Source organism: Myotis nattereri (assembly GCF_964212035.1).
Source record: "Myotis nattereri genome assembly, chromosome: 2".
Taxonomy (NCBI): domain Eukaryota; kingdom Metazoa; phylum Chordata; class Mammalia; order Chiroptera; family Vespertilionidae; genus Myotis; species Myotis nattereri.
The window spans coordinates 41,963,306-41,982,114 of NC_138076.1; the positions used below are offsets into that span (position 1 = coordinate 41,963,306).

Consider the following 18,809-nt stretch of genomic DNA (forward strand, 5'->3'; position numbering starts at 1 on the left):
TGGCAAAAGAGCCAGGAGCAGGGAGGGGGAAGAGGGGAAGAGCAGGAGAGAATTCTAAGGAGAAGCTGACCGGGCTTACAAAACAAAATGGAGATGTGCGAGGGAATGGTGAACGGGGATGCAGAAAAGATTTGGGTCTGAGGTTCACTGATGATCATCAATAAATCCATTTTGAAAAGTTGTGGGGATGCATTCTTCGGATGGTGATTACTGCATTTCCGCTAGGTGCCAGAAGCCATGCTAGGTGCTGGGGCACAAAGATGAAGGGGACACAGTCCTGTCTTTGGGAGGCTTACAGGCTTGCACTGGGACACTTACTTAGAGGAGAAAAACTGGTGCATGGAAGTCTGCATGGTGTTCAGGGAGGGCATGAAGGAGATGTGGTTCATTGACGGGGAGGGTCCAAGTCAGATGATAGGGAAGTGGACCTCTTATGCAGGAAGTAATAATTGGTGGATCCAAGAATCCTTAAACTATGAAGCTGTCCTACATTTTATTACATCATAACATGACATCACATATGATTTCAGAATCACATGGGAAAACACACACACACACACACACACACACACACCAGCACACACGCACACATCTTGGACAAAAGCACTTAAGTGACTGAGGCCTCGTCAGTGATGGTATAACATTTGTATACAGATACAAACAGAAATAAATACATATGCCTTGCTTTCTCTTGCAGTTTCTATTTTAAATATTTAATATTTAATTTTCTGAACAGGTTTATTCCTGGGGGCTTCTAATTTACAAGGTTTCTTTAAAAAATATTCTAATATGCTAAACTTGTTAAAGTGAATATAATTAAGTTATGAGGAGTTTTAGAATTATTTACACCAATTATTTATTCTGTAAGAGTGGTTAGGAGGGGGAAAATGATGGTGCCAGATTTGAAGTCACAGTCCTCAGATCAGATCCCTTCTCCATCATTTATGAGTTACATGTGAGTTACTTACATTTTTGAACCTCTATAATGGCTGATTATATAATAGTTACCTTACATAAATTTTGGAATAAATAGATAACACATGAAAAGATCCTGGCAGATCGTAGGCATTGTATTACTACAGTGATTTCTACTGATAATAAAATAATTGTCTGAGATGATATTTTTGAATCAGGCCAAAATTGGGCATATAATTTAGAAAATATTCAAGTAATTTTTACAAAAAGAATTAACCTCTATTTAAGAACTCAGGAACACAAATTAAGGTCAAGGACATATTCTGATATCTTTTTTTGATATATTATTAAGGACTGTCCAAAATGGTCACATACCTACCACTTTTAATTTTAAAATTTTCATCTATAAATAAGAAGACTAAAATTTTATTTGCCAACAGCCAACTGACAGCCAGCATCCCTTAGGTAAATGAGCAGGATCTACTTTTTTACACTTTTGAAATTTAGAAAGAATTGGAGAATTAAAAAACGTAGTTTCTGTATCACATGTAGCTTCAGAAAAATGAAATCATTTACTTGTCAACTTTCCAATGTTGCATTATACTTCCCGTATCTCCGATCCCTGCACAGAGCTTCCTGATTTTAAAATCTGTTGGGATACTGATGTACAGTTGTTGCACTGCACAACTCCAGGGGTGCCAATCACATAGGCTACGATGAGAAATGCATCGCTAGTATGCAGTGCACCCCTGTACAGCCATAGGCAGCAGCTCTATTTGCGAGGCTTGAATACTTTCCTGATGACCATGCCCTACGACACAACAAACACTGACTGGGCATCTGCTATGTAAAAGATGCTGTCCTAGGCTCTGGGGATACCACAGTGATAAAAAAAAAAAAAAGCTTATGATCCCCATCTACATGGAGTTTTTATTCTGGCAGAGTGGAGAAGGGAGACCAATAGAGAACAAACCCCAAATGTGTGAGTAGGAGAACAGGAAAGCAAGGTGATGAGGAAATGGGATCCCAGCAATGAGAGAATTGCTGTTGGAAATAAGGCTGGCAGAAAGCCCTCACTGTTGGCATTTTTGATCAGAAGGGAATGAGAGGACAGCTTTCATATCATTGAGGCAAGAATATACTTGACAGAGCAAAGAGCAAGTGCACACACCCAAGGTCAGCGGCCTACTCAGTACATCTGGGGACAGCGGAGAAGTGGCAGGACTGGAGTGGCTGGATGAGGGTACAGTGGTAGGTCTGAAGCCGGTGACTGAGGGTGGGAAGCAGATCTCCTGGACCCTAGATAGCTTTTGTAAGGATTGAAAGATCTTTACTCAGGGCAAGATGGGATTCCACTGGAGGCTTTGTATAGAGGAGTGACATCATCTGACTTAGGCATGAAAAGAATCACATTGTCTTTGTACTGGTTTTTATCCTGAAAGATAATGTAAGGTCTAAACAATTTTCTCAAAGACTCTAGGAGTGTTTTGTTTTTGCAAAAATTAGCAACATACTTTTAAAAATGGTTCTTTTGAAGCTGAATTCAAATTCAGATGTTGGAGCAAATATATTAAATGCCAATGAAAGTGATAAATGCCAAAACTCTAATCTCAGTGTGTTAAAGCTGCTTCACTTATTCCTCTCTGAAGGTTTCAATTTGCAAAGAAATTCACATGCGTTTCTATCATTTACAGGAGAAAGAACCTGAAAAGAAAAATCTCACACTGAGAGGGCAACTGTTTTATGGACATAAACGAGTAGAGATGGTGGTCAAGGCCTCTGCTACGGAGATGTTTGTTGCTTTGAAGCAATTGGTATTTTGTTAAGTTAACCTGACTGTGGAATACAATGTTCCAGGATGTTCTGGCCTTCCAGAAAAGATAGAAGCTATTCCACTGTTCATAATAATACTGTACCAACAACAAAATCACAAATTCTTGCATGCTCAGTAGTTTCACATAAAACGCAACAAGGTAAGCATTGTGAATAAAATACAAATGCCACAGCAACAGCTCTGCTATATTTCCTGAAACATCTTTTATAAAAGCATTTATATATGTAAAACTCTCTTTTCCAAGAGTTCAGCAAATCTCTTTTCCAAACATCCACACATTTGTTTAGTATGCATTTATGGAAGTGTACTCCTGTGTACAAATAACTTGTCACAAAAACAAAACAAAACAAAACAAAACAAAACAAAACAAAAAGGAATATCTCAGCCTCACGACTGACTTGTCTCTATATGTATAGGTCAACACCGATTCCTTGTGCCTATTTTTAGGGATAAAAATACCTCCCAGTGTTTGCAGAAAATATCATTTCAATAACAATAAAAATGATGCCTGCCTCAAACGTTATCGCTTTTAATGTCATGACTAATTTGTATCACTGAGGTATTAGCACTCACACAGTAGCTTTGTGAGTTTGGACACATGAAGAGTTGGATGCATTAAGAATTGGACATTTTAAGACTCTTGCCTGCATAGCCAGTCATAAAATCAGTACCTGTACTGTGATACTTTAGTAAGAAGGGAAGGAAACGAACATTGCCAGTCCCCACCATGTCCGGCCCTGTGCTGGGCATCTGGCATGTCTTAGACCAGTTAGCTTTTGAAGTAATCTCATGAAGTAGGAATTATTATATCAATTTTAAATAGGAGGAAGCTGAAGTCAAGGAGGTAAAATAATGTGTCCTAGCCAGGGTTCTTCAAGCCCGGCCTGTCTGACTTCAATGCCCCTGCCCTTTTCTCTATTGCAGGCTGCTGCTACTGGCCAACACTGTCTTTTTAACATTTCAATAAAATAAAATCAAATAGCTCAATTATTATCAGCATCGTCACTCTTTTTTTAGCTACTGATTTTCGAGTGAGTGTTTTATTTACCAGTCTCAGTCGTAAGGACTTGCAATCCCTACAACCACCTTGCAGAGTGAATACGCCTGCACCGTGCTGGACACCATGCACCCTTCAGTCAGTTTTACAGGCGACTGTCCTCTTTTACTGATAAGACAACAAAGATAAGACGTGATAAACGGCACACCCACGGCTGGGAAGTGGTTGAGCAGGCATTTAGATTCTGGCCCTACTCCTGTGCCAGTGGGCTCTTTTCACATTCTTTATAGTTTGACAACTTAAAAAAATATATAACACACACTCAAATTAAATAAGCTGAACATTTACAATTCTAAAAGGGAACCGATGACTTGAGGCAATATGTAGCTAGGCGTCAACACTGGAAAACGGTTCTATTAGACACTTCTGAAAATGATCTTTTTTTTAACAAGATCCAATTTATTATTTGTTTTATTTATTTATTTATTTATTTATTTATTTATTTATTTATTTTTGAATCTTTATTGTTGAAAGTATTACAGATGTCCCCTTTTTTCACCATTGACCCCTTCTAGCCCAGTCCCTTCCCCCACCCCAGGCCTCACCACACTATTGTCTGTGTCCATGGGTTATGCATACATGCATACAAGTTTTTGGTTGATCTCTCCCCTCCCACCAACCCATCCCTGGCTTCCCTCTGAGATCTGATAGTCTGTTCCATGCTTCTATGTCTCTGGATCTATTTTGTTCAACAGTTTATTTTGTTCATTAGATTCCACATCTTTTTTTTTTATATATATTTTATTGATTTTTCACAGAGAGGAAGGGAGAGAGACAGAGAGCCAGAAACATCGATGAGAGAGAAACATCGATCAGCTGCCTCCTGCACATCTCCCACTGGGGATGTGCCCGCAACCCAGGTACATGCCCCTGACCGGAATCGAACCTGGGACCCCTCAGTCCGCAGGCCGACGCTCTATCCACTGAGCCAAACCGGTTTCGGCTAGATTCCACATCTAAGTGAGATCATGTGATACTCGTCTTTCTCTGACTGGCTTATTTCACTTAGCATAGTACTCTTCAGATCCCTCCATGCTGTTTCAAAGGGTAAAGTTCCTTTTCATTTGAACAGTGCTCAACATTCTCATGGCTTGGTTTATGTTTTTACAGTAAATATAACTGTTCTTGATTACTTTCTCTGTGGGTTGGAATCCTTAAACAATTATGGCCCTGGAGAATCCATTGTGAGGTAATGAATTGTAAAGATCTGTTGTCTTGTTGATAGTCAAGAAACATGTACCTTAATAGATCAGGAATTTTTCCCTAATTAGTTTAAAAAATCAAAAGTTTTAAGAAACTAGCTAAAATGTTAGTTTAATAGTTAATATTGGAGAAGGCTTGGATAAACAAAATGAAGGAATTAGGGATAATCTGGAAAATGTATTTCCTTTTTAAAAAAAGATATACTTTTACTGATTTCAGAGAGGAAGGGAGAGGGAGATAGAGATAGAAACATAAACAATGAGAGAGAATCATTGATTGGCTGCCTCCGCCATGCCCCCCACTGGGGGTTGAGCCCACAACCTGGGTATGTGCCCTGACCAGGAATCGAACTGTGAACTGCTGGCTGCCCATTGAACCATGCTGGCTGGGCTGGAAAACGAATTTCTCATTGCTGACCTCTTTGGTATGTGGAAGTTCTTGTTATCTAGTTTTTAATCTACACTGCCTTTTATAGTGACTGCTTCTACTGGTGATGACCACAGAAGCAAATGCATACTTCATTTTCTTTTTTGACTACAAAAGCAAAATAAAAACTAACATAAGAATTGCTTATACTATTACAGTTTATATGAATTATAATTTGTCCATCTATTCATTTATGTGAAGACAAAATGATTCATAATTTTAAAGTCCAATCTAATATTTTTTAATGATTAAAGATGAATAAAATAGGGATAGTTAGTGAGGTAAATTGTATATCTATTTTTTAAAATTTTAACCCTTAAAAGACTTCTTTTGGGATATCAATGTAGTCTTCTGTTTTTAGTGTATAGATAAATTTACCCTTTAATGCATACTAAAATAAATGATTTAAAATCTTTTATTTTAATTGTGACTTAAAAGTTTTATAAAACACTTTTTTTTTACTTTAAGATGAAAATTTCCCCAAATAACTTATCCAGTCCCTTCAAACCCAAGAATAGGCTAAGAACACTACTTTGTAAACTCATACACAGTAATTTCCCAAGTCATTTATCAAGAGCATGAACCAACATTTTTTTTAACTGCTTGGTAATCTTATTTAAATAAAGTTGTGCAGAGATGTAAACATTAAGCTCTTTTTTAGCTATAGATCTTACTTATTTTCATTGTAAACAAGATCTGATAATGTTAGGACTGTCATAGACAATCTGAGTTTCATAGAATCCACAATTTTAGGGCAAAATAAACCTCAAAGAATTATGGGCTAAGTCTCCCCATTTCCTTCTATTAGATTTATTATTATTATTTTCTCATTTCTTTAAGTCCAAACTCTACCCAACTCAGTATACAACTCAAGTGCACAGCCTTCAAAAACATTTCTTGAAACAGTCAGCTGTTAGGAGAAGCCAGCTCTCTCCTCTATCAACCCCCACAGAAGATGTCTCTCTATTCTCCCTTTAAGACATGTGCCCCTTTCTGTCTTGAGTTATAGTTGTTTGCTGATGTGCTTGCTGCATTTTTTCTACCAGTGAACTCATCAAGGAAGCCATCTTGAATCACATTAGTTTCTTCTGTGATGTGTTATGTGTTAACTTTCATATAGTAGGTTCTCAAGGAGTATTGAGGGTGTACTCAACAATTTTTTAGGCATGTCAAATTGTCAAAGAGAATGAAAATCATATTCAGAAGTATTTTAGGAAGTCCTTGGTCAAGAAAGAAAGCCCCAAGTGCCCATCAGCAGATGAGTGGATTAAAAAACTGTGGTACATCTACACAATAGAATACTATGCTGCGGTAAAAAAAAAAAAAAAAAAAAAAAAGAAGGAATTCTTACCATTTGCAACAGCATGCAGAGTGTTATGCTAAGCAAAATAAGCCAGACAGAGAAAGATAAGTATCACATGATCTCACTCATTTATGGAATATATTGAACAACATAAACTGATCCAGAGACAGAGAAGCATTGATCAGACCGTCAAACCTCAGAGGGAAGGTAGGGGAGGGTGGGGGTAAGGGGGAGAGATCAACCAAAGGACTTGTATGCATGCATATAAGCCTAACCAATAGACACAGACAACAGGGGGGTGAGAGCATGAGTGGGAGTGGTGAGGGGGAATGGGACAATAAGGACACATATGTAATACCTTAATCAATAAAGAAAATAAAAAGAAAGCCACAGGAGTAGGAAATTCTTCAAGAGGTGAATCAGATAACTGGCACACATAAGTGACACATTCAGTTTCTTCACCTGTACATACCCTCCAGAAGATCAAACATTAATAAAATATTTATCTTTAGTTGTCACAAGCCAGACTTTGATTTAAAACTCGGGTACATGAATGTCATGCCATACCAAAAACATAGCATCATGTATTTTTAAATTAAACATGGATCTGTAAAAAATGTATCTATGCCTCATATGAAAAAAATGAATGAAAATCTCCCAATAGTCACCACAAATAAGAAAACAGAATCTAAAAACAATTGTTCAACTTCTGTAAAAGTACAATGAAAAACATTTCATTTGAAAGTTCAGTGTGGCGTTGCTATGACATTCAATGCACTGTCTTACCTTTAGGGAATCGAAGCAGGCGATTACTCTTCCATTTTCAACCTGGCAACTTTTGGGGGGGTGAGCAAATTTGCACTCCTCGTCGGAGCGTGAGCAGGTTCCTCGCTGGAACTGTCTGCAGACTTCTAACGTCAGCCATTTAGTGTCTCTGACTGGGGCAACATTCAAAGCCATGGCAAGCAAGTAATTTGGATTCTGTTCGTTTCTGTTAAGTGATTAAATCAACCCAAGTTCCAATGATGCAAAATTATTGTTGTGAAAAACCCCACATGTAAGTCTGAAGGTTAAGTGATAAATTGCTTAATGAAGTCCAATCCAAGGAACAGCGTGAGAAGAGAACGTATTGGCAAGCAGTCACTCATCCATCAATGTGCCCCACCTGAAGACTGCAGGCCGAAACAAAAGCATGCTCAGTGTCATCTCTGGCTGTCAGTGTCCCAGTCTCCTGATTGTGTTGCAGACACACTGTTTCTAATAAGGAACTTCAATATCACAGCACTCCTTGGGAGAATATATCCAGTTCGAAGCTCACAGCTATCGATGGTGCTGGAGAAGAAGCCACTTAGATGTTCAGCTTTTAGCAGGATTTCTGTTTCCTCCCACCTTTATAAACTCTGAAAACAAGTAGTTGGTAAAGTCAGACAACTGAGGTATCTTCATCCACTTGTAAGGTCGACGTAACGTGTATTGGACAGGAAAACAAGACTTGAAAACACAGGAGCTCCCTGGCTGCAGTTTCCAGCCAAAGTGACTTCCCACAGGCACTTTTAAATCATGGACCTGGAAAACACCAATAAAATATCAACTGTCACCCAAACTCAAGGGAATCGACACTTGAACAAACTCTTTAGCTCTTATCTAGAATTTGCAAAAATGCAACTGAGCGCTTTGCGCTTATTCTCAACTACAACCGTATTGCAGAGACGATCCAGGCAGCAGTCCAAAAGTTAGGAACGACTCGAAGAGATGAGTGTGGCAGACACAATAATTAGGCATTCAGAAACAATTCAATCTAATGGGCTTAATCGCTAAAACAGTGCAATAGAATTGTGGCTTCCAATTAATTTCACATTTGGGCCATTGATTTTATTATTGAAAATGTTACAAACAACTATCTGGGATGTGTCTCTCCTTATATAATAAGGATATTGTCATTTTTGGATGAAATGTGGGCCCCTCCTTTACATCCTTTCTAGTTTATGGAGATTTGAACTTAGAGCTGAATAGGTAGAAGTTTCCTGATATTTATTCTCATACTTTTCTGTCTACTGTTATTACTTCCTTAAGGTTAGTATCCCACTCTGTGCTAAGAGCACTTGAGAATAAGGAGTGTTTGTAGTTTTCAATTCTGTATCCTAGAGCCTTAGTTCACGGCTATTAGGTCCTCAAAAAATATTTATTTTGATGCCTGGCCAGCATGGTCTGTGGTGAGTGTTGACCTACGAACCAGGAGGTCATGGTTTGATTCCTGGTGAGGGCACATGCTTGGGTTGCAGGCTTGATCCCCAGTGTGGGGTGTGCAGGAGGCAGCTGATCAACGATTCTCTCTCATCATTGATGTTTCTATTTCTCCCTCTCCCTTCCTCTCTGAAATCAATAAAAAATATTATTTTTTAAAGTAATTATTGATGATTTAAGTGCTGATTGACTCACTGACTGAAGGCATGCAAGTTAGTTTTAGGTTAGCTCAGTTTAGACTTCAGTCTAAATCTAAAATGGCTCTGTTAGTGCAGAATCTCAGAGGGAGAGTGGGTGGGTGGGAGGTACTCAATCAAAGACCTTGAATGCATATATGCATTACCCATAGACACAGACAATAGGGTTCTAAAGGCCTGGATGGGGGGGTTGGGCTCAAAGGGGTCAATGGGGGAAACAAGGGGATATATGTAATATTTTCAACAATAAAGAATTATTAAAAAATAAAAATAAAAATGGCTCTGTTCTGTGGAATGCTGGAATTAAACATCTTCAACAGAAATATAATTAGTAAATTCAGATTTCTAAAATCAGCCTATTTCATTTCTTTTACTATTTTCAAGGATTGTGAAATTATTAAAACATTGACACTTTAACATTATTGGGGTCAAGCATGAATAAAGGGCTAAATATCAGAAGTTGATCATTTTCACAAATTGTATATGTCACAAGCAACCTTAAATACTTGCCTAGCCTTGATGTTCTTCCAAAAATTGTATAACTAAAAACTTAATGGAGACTAGAAGCTTATTATTTAAAATCAGCATGTTCCAAATAAGTTCAGAGAACAATAATCCGTAAGTGGTTTGTAAGTGCTCCCTAAAAAAGTAGGCCCCACAATCAGTTAAGTTTAGTTAACTCCAGGTAAACCAACCTGAACAGGCTTCCATGCAATAGGGCTTTTTCTCTCCTGGCCTTGAATGACTCTCTAATAGGGAAGAGAAGCAATGGTGTCTCTCAGACTTATCTGATCATGGGAACATTTATTTAGCAGGACATCTCTTGGGATGAGTGGAAAGGGCTACTTCATCCCAAGATTTATTTTACTTATTAGTAGAAGTGTTTGAATGAGTTTTAATTGGATGGGCATTTAAGGGAATTGGCAACCTTGAAAGCTATGAGACATACCTCACTTTAATTGTAAAATATTTGAGGGGACAGGCAGGCTCCTGCTTGTCTGATTGGCAGCATTGTGTTCCCAGCAGCTAACATCAAATAGCTTAACTTAGGGCATTTAAGAAGATGAGTTTAATAACCAAATTTACTCTGGGTCAGGTTTCACAGACCAGCCTGGACCTGCACCCTCATTACCTCAATCCCCACCTCTTACCCCCTTGGAGAACAAAGGATGAGGGGAGCGAGGGAAGAGGAGCCCTTTCTGTGTGTGTATTCAGTGGAGCTGAGGCACTAATAGTAAGGAGATGTAAAATGATGGCTTGGACACCTCTAATTTATATTTTTGAAATATTTATGGAGCCCATGAATCCTATGGACCAAGGTCCAATGGAGTTACAAAGACAACAAAGACACAGGAACGCTCATTCTCAAAGGCAGAAGCATAGTCTCTGCCCAGGCTTCCCTTATAGGAAAAGAAACAGGCAAACATGTATTTATGCAGCGATGGCGAACAAATAATTACTCAAAGTATTTCGTTAATTTTTAGTATGTTTTTTTAAACTGATTTTAGAGAGAGAGAGAGGAAGAGGGAGAGAGAGAGAGAGAGAGAGAGAGAGAGAGAGAGAGAGAGAGAGAAACATCGATGAGAGAGAAACATCTATCGGCTGTCTCCCACATGCCCCCACTGGGGATAGGGCCTGCAACCCAGGCATGTGCTCTGACCAGGAATTGAACTGGGGATGATGTTCAATCCACTTGAGTATTCAGCCACCCCGGCCTGGCATCTTAAAACAGGAACAATGCCTTCAACCCAGTCCCATGAATGGGGTACACTTTTTCTTAGATAACAAGACAAATATTTTTTCTGGGAGACAGTTGACCATTTCTACTTACGAGGAAAGTCCAACCAGAATTTAGATGGCCAGACTCTATCAAGATGAACTTGCTTTTAAAAGCAGAGGAGCTGAGCTTTCTGATGGCCAGAGTCCTGTGTATGTCAAAGATGTTCCAGAAGGAAAGGAAGGGGCGTCATATTGCACCTAAACATATTGCTATCCTAACCTCCCGTAAATCCACTCTTTCTCTCAGATTGTTCTCTGTTTCTAGCCTAAAGGCTATAGAGCTACTTTTATCAAAGATACCACCTCTCTTGGGCCTTCACAACCTCCATCTTCTGGAGGGTATAGGCAGGCAGCTGTGGGAACGAGGAAGTGAGAGCAGATCTGAATTAGGTTAGAGGAGGCCACTAAAGGAGATGGGTATTGACAGGTAAGGATGGAGACCAACTTTTAACATGGCCACCAAAGGACAAGATTAAACTGTACGAACAGATAAACCAAAATACAGACTGCAAGTTCCAGGGAGGAAGGGTGACATGTCAGGGTTTTACTCTCTAAAATAGAAGCCACTAGCCACGTGTGGCCATTGAACACATGAAATGTGACCAAGTGCCACAGAGGAACTAAATTTAAACATTTTATGTATTCTTAATTATTGTAAATTTCACTTAAAACTGATCCTCAATGTAGTTATTGGAAGAGTTTTAAGTGTTCTTGGACTGACTTGAGTACATGAATCTACTTTTCAGTTGTACATTTTATGAGGTCTAAATACAGATCAACTATTTCCAATCAAAATTCAGTAACCAAGTTGAGATGGGTATAAAATCAGTGTGTATTTTAAAATACACAGTAATTTCAACAACTCAGTGTGAAACAAAAAGAACGTGAAAACATCTAATTAATATTATTTAACAGTTATTAAGGGTGAACTGATAATATTTTAACAAATTGCAATAAACATTATTATTAAAATTAAACTCACTTGCTTCTTTTCAGTGCCTTAAAATTCAGAATTATCTATGTAGCTCACATTATATTTCTCTTGATGGCACTGTCTTAGGGCAGTGATGGCGAACCTTTTGAGCTCGGCGTGTCAGCATTTTGAAAAACCCTAACTTAACTCTGGTGCCATGTCACATATAGAAATTTTTTGATATTTGCAACCATAGTAAAACAAAGACTTCTATTTTTGATATTTATTTTATATATTTAAATGCCATTTAACAAAGAAACATCAACCAAAAAAATGAGTTCGTGTGTCAGAGGTTCGCCATCACTGTCTTAGGGGCTTGTGCATTTCTTCTATCAGCCAACATAGAATTCTCTGGATTGGTGGAAAGTACCCCGTCCTAACAGCCAGCATTTCTAGCTCTCCTTTTGCCAAGGATCCTTCACATGACCTTGGGTAAGTCAATTTCTCTGCGATCCAGTTTCTTCATCTGTAAAATGTTTATAATAGTTCCTGTCTACATTACAAGGTTGCTGCCATGAAGGACAGATTATAGAGGAAACATAAAAGACTTTGTAAACAGTAAAGTGCTACCCAGATGCAAGGTGATGAAAGGAGGAGTTGCTCTATAAATATTTATTGAATAAATCCACTTCCAGGCTTCCTCCCCCGTCAGTATGCCAATGACCAGGTGGATCAGCTCCAGCCATAGATTCTAAAAGCAGGACAGTGCCTCAGAGATCAAAGAGCTGACTGCGAGGTCCACTTGGGGCCACTTATCTGGAGCATCCCTTATTTCTCAGACCATCTTATTTTGCAGCCAAAAGGAACCCACAGAGAAATTTCTCCAAGTACAAAACCCACAGTGTCACTACAAAGGCCTGAAGCCTGCTTTCTTTCTCCAGCTTCTACTAACCCAGAAATGAATGAAATATTTTTACGGCCCAAGAAATCACTCTGGGCATGATGTATAGCCTGAATACACAGGTAGCATCGACCAAGAGCCTTCTTAGTTTGAATACATTCCTCAGTGCCCTGCGTGAGTGGGGAAGAACAGGCAGCATTTTCTAGTTCATCTGCCCAGAGAAATGTAAAAATACAGATACATTTCTAATGCTCACCAAGTTCTCAAATATGCCAGCACTGGCCCTGATTACATGCAAGGCACCGTCTATCTTTCCTAGAAGTTTCTGGACTGAACTGGGAAGCAGGGTCTCCTGCTCACATTATTTTCTACTTTTTTTCTTTCGTTTTCTCACTTCTTTTTGACATGTGCTTCAGTGTTACTGCCAACATCCCAGTCAATCCCACTCCCATTGGCTCCTTCCAGTGTGGAACCTAGAATTTTGAAGTGGTTGTTCCCAGTTGTTCCTCTGGCCTTGTTTCTTTGTTGGCATTCCCTTTCCTCGTCCTCCTTGGGCATTCAGCAACTTCCTGCTGTCTCCCCCTCCTGTCTTTCTAAGCCCCTCACAGAAGAGAAGGTCTTTCCCTTGAAGGATCAGCTGAGTCACCAGGCTGCCAAGGCCTTACCACCTGCACCCTGCAGTCATGCTTCTGCCTGACTCCCTTCATTTTCTTTTGATGATCACCTTGTGGGCCATCTTTCCACACTGTCTGATAATCATTTTTTAAATATATTTTTATTGATTTCAGAGAGGAAGGGAGAGGGAGAGAGAGATAGAAACATCAATGATGACAGAGAATCATTGATCAACTGCCTCTTGCACACCCCCTACTGTGGATCAACCCCACACCCAGTCATGTGCCCTGAACAGAGAATCAAACCATGACCTCCTGGTTCAGAGATCAACACTCAACCATGAGCCACACCAGCTGGGCTGTCTGGTAATTATTTTTAAGTAGATATCTTTATTCTCTAATTCATAAGAACTGTAAATATTGATTTTCAAATCTCCAGAGTTCAGTTTAGTGACTGGTATGTAGAATATGCTTAACAAATGTTTGCCATATGAACTCCTGATTCTCCTCCAATGAGCATTTGCCTTTTCATACGGACCAGGGTCTAATTTAAAGGAATAAGGCTACAAATAGGGGATTTCAGTATTATCCTGTAGGAAAATTCCAGCAGGTGTGACTGGCTTTTACCCTATTGCTGCCAAGTAGGTTGGGGGTAAGGAGCTTTCCCAGGGATAAATTATTTGAACTTCAAAACCCAGAATCCTCAGCCCAGTGATTCTCCAACAGCAGCAGCAGCCACCCGGGGGAGCCTGTTAGAAGTGCAGGTTCTCAGGTTCCTGCTCAGAGGTCCTGAGTCAGAACCTGGGGGTGGGGCCTAGCAATCTGTTTTAACAAGCTCTGCAGGGTGTGTCTCTGAAGCAAGCTCAAGTCTGAGAACCACTGTAGTAAGCATTTCTTGCCGCCCTCCTGTGGGCCAGGCATCCTGCTGGTTGCTCAGGGAACAAAGATGTCTGTCCTGAGTTAATCACAGGGTCTTGGGTTCACTGATTCTCACAGAAACAATTACAGGAAGGCAGGCTGGGGGCATCCCCCCATGGCTATGTTTCTAATCAATAAAAACAAACAAAACACAGCTAGACTAAACAGAAAACACCTGAGAGATATGTCCCAGATAAGACCTCATTCTATGAGAATGAAAAACCAGACCAACTCATGGCCTGCAGACTTTGTTCAGGCGGTTGGTGGGGGTGCATGGGGCTTTGTTTATAGGACTTTGTCTAAGGGAGGACTGACTTAGGGGCCTGGTGGTCCCTGCTGACCAGCTGCTGCATTTCCAAGCCTTTTGCTGGAAGTCTTTACAGAGGGGCTGCTTTGTAGCACCCACACTCCCAGACAGCCAACTAGAACAAATACCAAGGTTAGCTGTGGGGCTCATCTTCAAAGCAAAGGCAAGACTGAAGTTCAAGGATAAAGAAACAAGGTTCTTGTGTTTCCTGAAATGCCAAAGGCCCCGCCATTCACCTTCACAAAATAATCAATCCCAAGCTATTTTTAGGGTCTTTACTTACACGACACTTCATTTTTCAAAAATATATTAAGAAACTGGCCTAGGTGTTAGATTTTCAGACATCTGTGACATTTGACTGTAGAAAGGAATTTTGCTGCTTGCGTTCTTTCACAGCTGCTCCGGGATGCAGCATGGAGAGCTTGGAAAGCAGGGCCTTTCATTCTGCAACGGAGGAGGCCACCTCCCTTCAATCTACACCTCACAGACAAGCCCGGGCTGTGGGCCCCAGGTGTCCTTGCCTTGCCAATGCTCTGTAGCTAGTTTGTACATTTCTGAGGGGGGGGTGGGGGGGCGGGGGGGGGGAACATCAATCATGTCCGATCTTGAGACTGAGATTGTTCAAAATTTAAGACTGCCTCAAGGAAAATAGTTCTGCAGCACACGGCTCCTCCGGTTCACTCCCGGGCATCTATGGTATTTTAACTGTCTGCCAGACAGAGGCCTCCTAGGAGCTGATTAAAGGGTCCTTGCAAAACAAACTGATTTCTGAGTCAGACAGTCAAGGACTCATTATCCATTAAGTAACTTATGAGATGCCTTTAATTGTATTTTGCATAAATCAAATTAAAATAAAGAAGCTATGTCTCCTTGGGTTTCCTATTTCTAATTTTGAGAATGGTTGTATTTCCTATCTTTGATTTTAAAATTCTTAAAATGTGCTTCTTTAAAAAGGATTTTTTTCCTTCCTGTGAGCGGTTTCATGTTTGAGCATCCCACCTCTATTTCTGGAGCTTATATGAAAATAGCTCTCAACGTGCTCTTTCCCTTGATCAATGAATGACTGGGCCGCATCCTGCGCCTATCAGATGCAGACGCCTAGGCTGGAGAGGGACCCAGAGGAGCCACGGCCAGAGTACGTACTGGGCTGAGAGCCACTTGACCTCCAAGAGTGGGTGTAATCCTGCCCTGTAATCACAGCCACTGAGCAGAGGTTCCTCACAGGGTCTTATCCCTGGGAAGCTCTATGGACCAATAAAAGCACAGAAATGAGAAATGTCCCCCTTGAGAAAGAAATAAAGAACCTAACTGACTTTACCAAGAATAGGAGTGAAGGGAGCAGCAAAAGTGATCGTCTTTAAAAAGATTTTTCTTCCTAAACACCTTTAAATGGTTTTTTTTTTTTTACATTTATTGAATATAAATGTAATGGTGCTTCGAAACTTCTGCAGGGGTGAGGGGTAAGAACCAGTTTTTCTGCCCTGATTCTAGTCACTCCTCTCTCCTGAATAGCTGTGTAATGTCACGTAAGCTCTCTCAGCTTCAGTTTTCCTGTTTGAAATTGAAGGGAATTAAGACATACCTAAGCCATTATATGCACTGCAACCAAAATACACTTGGTCATATGAGTCCTCTCTGATTGGTATCTAAGCCTTATCAGCCTTAGATAAGGCATCCTTACGTCTATGTGCATGTACACACACACACACACACAGCAGGTGGAAATAACGTCTACTCACTGAAAGTATACATTTCTGTAAAGTGAATCAAGTGTACGTTAAAGAAAGTAGAAGGGTCCTTTTTGTGAAATGCTTCCTAGGCTATTAGACAAACCTTTGATATTTGCTCTTGTAAGACTATTTGCAAATCTAAATTCATCCAAAGCCAGGAAAGAACCAAGGCTAACAATGATATCTCTACTTTGCGTGGCACCTGACCATACTTTTAAATGCATTTCCATAGGGGAAACTAACCCAGATACCCAAGGTCACATAGTGAGTCAGAGAAGCCAAAGTTTATAACAACAGTAATAAAAAGAGGAATTCCCAACTAAAAATTTCTCCTTGTATTTTGTAACTTAAAGCACAAGTGAAAAATTCATAAAATCAGGGCTCATGTGAACACATGACCTTTTCCAGTCCATTTTCATGGCGGTTTCCAGGAACCGGTAGAGAAAGAAATCCCATCTTCAGTTAGAAGAGGAGAAATGTCTAAATGTACTCCTGAAACTACAACCAGATATAATCTATTCAACATGTATTTGTATTCAAATTATGTTTCCCCCTGCATCTGTGTTGTCTATGCAAACACTTATAATGCAGGTAGGAGCCGCTCTTATTAGCATCAAAGCAATCCTATTAGTTGCCATTGAAGACTGACAGCACTTACCGGTTTCCTGGATGCCTAGGGCCCAGGGGCTGCAGCTGGAGAGCACGGGTATCGAGCTGCAGGCTGCAGTCTAGCCCTGAATTCCCAGAGAAGTCTTGGTCAGAACTTCCACTTCCTTCCCAGGCTGCAGGCTCTGGTGGACAGGCATGCTTTGCCACTGACCTTTCCCCTTTACTCCCTCTTCCATTACCACCAGCGGAATAGCTACTTCATCTGCCTGTACACCAACAATGCGAATACCCTCTTTTTGGATAAGATTTTTGTAATATAACTGCTATGACCATGAAGTGAAAAAACATGTACACATTTTTAAAAATTCAATAGATTGCCATAACGGAACTATAACCATGGTATCAAAGGAAGTAACTTTTTATAAAATAAAGAATGTGTATTTTAGAATTGTAATATTCAGTAATAAAGTATATTATGAGACAGAATGAAGTGGTCAGATACTCACACCTGCATATATGTAGCTTATTTAAAATAGGAAAGATGCAAATGCAGACCAACATAGGCATGATAAGTGGTATGGCTTTGCAAAATGCCAAACAATTTCTGTTAAGGTTCCTAACAAGGTGAAGAATAATGTTGCCTCAATTTACACAGTTGTGGCATTCTTGATATAACTGAGTTATATTAAGACTGTCCAAAAATGCAAAATAAATTTAAAAAACACTTGGTGCAAATATATAAAACTGTTAAGACCTTGACCCAGGTCACTCTGAACAGGACTTTTATCTATGTGAATGTCTAGCAGAACATGCAACATGAGATACAACTTGGTCCCTAACTCTGAGGAAGTCATATCCATTGCAAGCTATCAAAATCGTTTGACTCCTGCCTGTCACATTCCAGACACGCTCCCTAGTCATTTGGATAATGGGGGGGAAATGCTCCTTTGAATTTCCAAAGTTCTCTTTAGGGGGTGATATTGTCCCCATTGGTAATAGTGCTGTAGGGTCTTAGGCTACCTACGTCCGACTTATGTGGATGGGTATAAAATGTGAGGATCCCTAGTACAGTAGATGTTGGGGAGCAGCAGAGAGACACAGACAAGACCCCACCTGTAGAAACCTCTCCTTGGTGGCACCACTAGGGGTTCACTAGAATTAGAAGAACTCACAGGTGGTGAAATCGCTCAGCAAGTAGAGCAATGGTCCAGGCATTAAAGAATAATCCAGGCTGAAAATTATATTGCAATGGTGGGAAGGAGAAGGCAATTCAGATCATGGCTGGGATAAATTCATTAAAAATGAATAATCTTTTCGGACTGGGAATGTGGAGAGCAGGGAAGAGATTAGTCAAAGAGGACTTCAAAATTTGGACCCTGTGCGGGCAGAAAGATAGTAATGCTCTGCCTGGGAGGAAGGATGTTAGCAAGTGGAAGCCCATTAGAAATGGGGACATAGAGGTCATGGCCATGGAGACACAGCTAAAACCACACAACGGCTAAAGTGAGAGAAAGAGACATATTAAGATTTTATATCTAAATCTGCATTGATGTATGTATCTAGGAGAACAAAGAGAAAGCCTTGAACAAGGCCAAGGACAGTTCATTAGTTACTTAGAGCTGACAGAAAAGAGAGGAGCAAGCGAAAACACAGGAACAGAATGATAGACAAAAGATCCTCTGAATATTGCAATGTTAAGGGTGCCAGGAGAGTTTAGAGTTCCAAGATGGAGGGAGTAGCCACAAAATCCCACTGCCACAGACCAGTGACATGTAGATGACTGACAATTGGTAGTGGCTAGAGGTCATAATCAGGCCATACTGCTGACCTTCCCAGGGGAGGAGGAGGGTGTGGGGAGC

General features: G+C 40.1%; 1 protein-coding gene across 3 annotated transcripts in view; it reads right to left on the bottom strand.

The window, feature by feature from the left end:
* The window catches only part of MBNL2 (muscleblind like splicing regulator 2), a 163,614-nt gene that overhangs the window by 102,546 nt on the left and 42,259 nt on the right, over window positions 1-18,809 (bottom strand). For all 3 annotated transcript variants that reach the window (XM_081082508.1, XM_081082509.1, XM_081082507.1), the window contains exon 2: window positions 7,525-8,304. In XM_081082508.1, coding sequence (XP_080938634.1) covers window positions 7,525-7,698 — 174 coding nt within the window. In that variant the 5' untranslated portion in view covers window positions 7,699-8,304. The remainder of the gene's footprint in view (window positions 1-7,524; window positions 8,305-18,809) is intronic.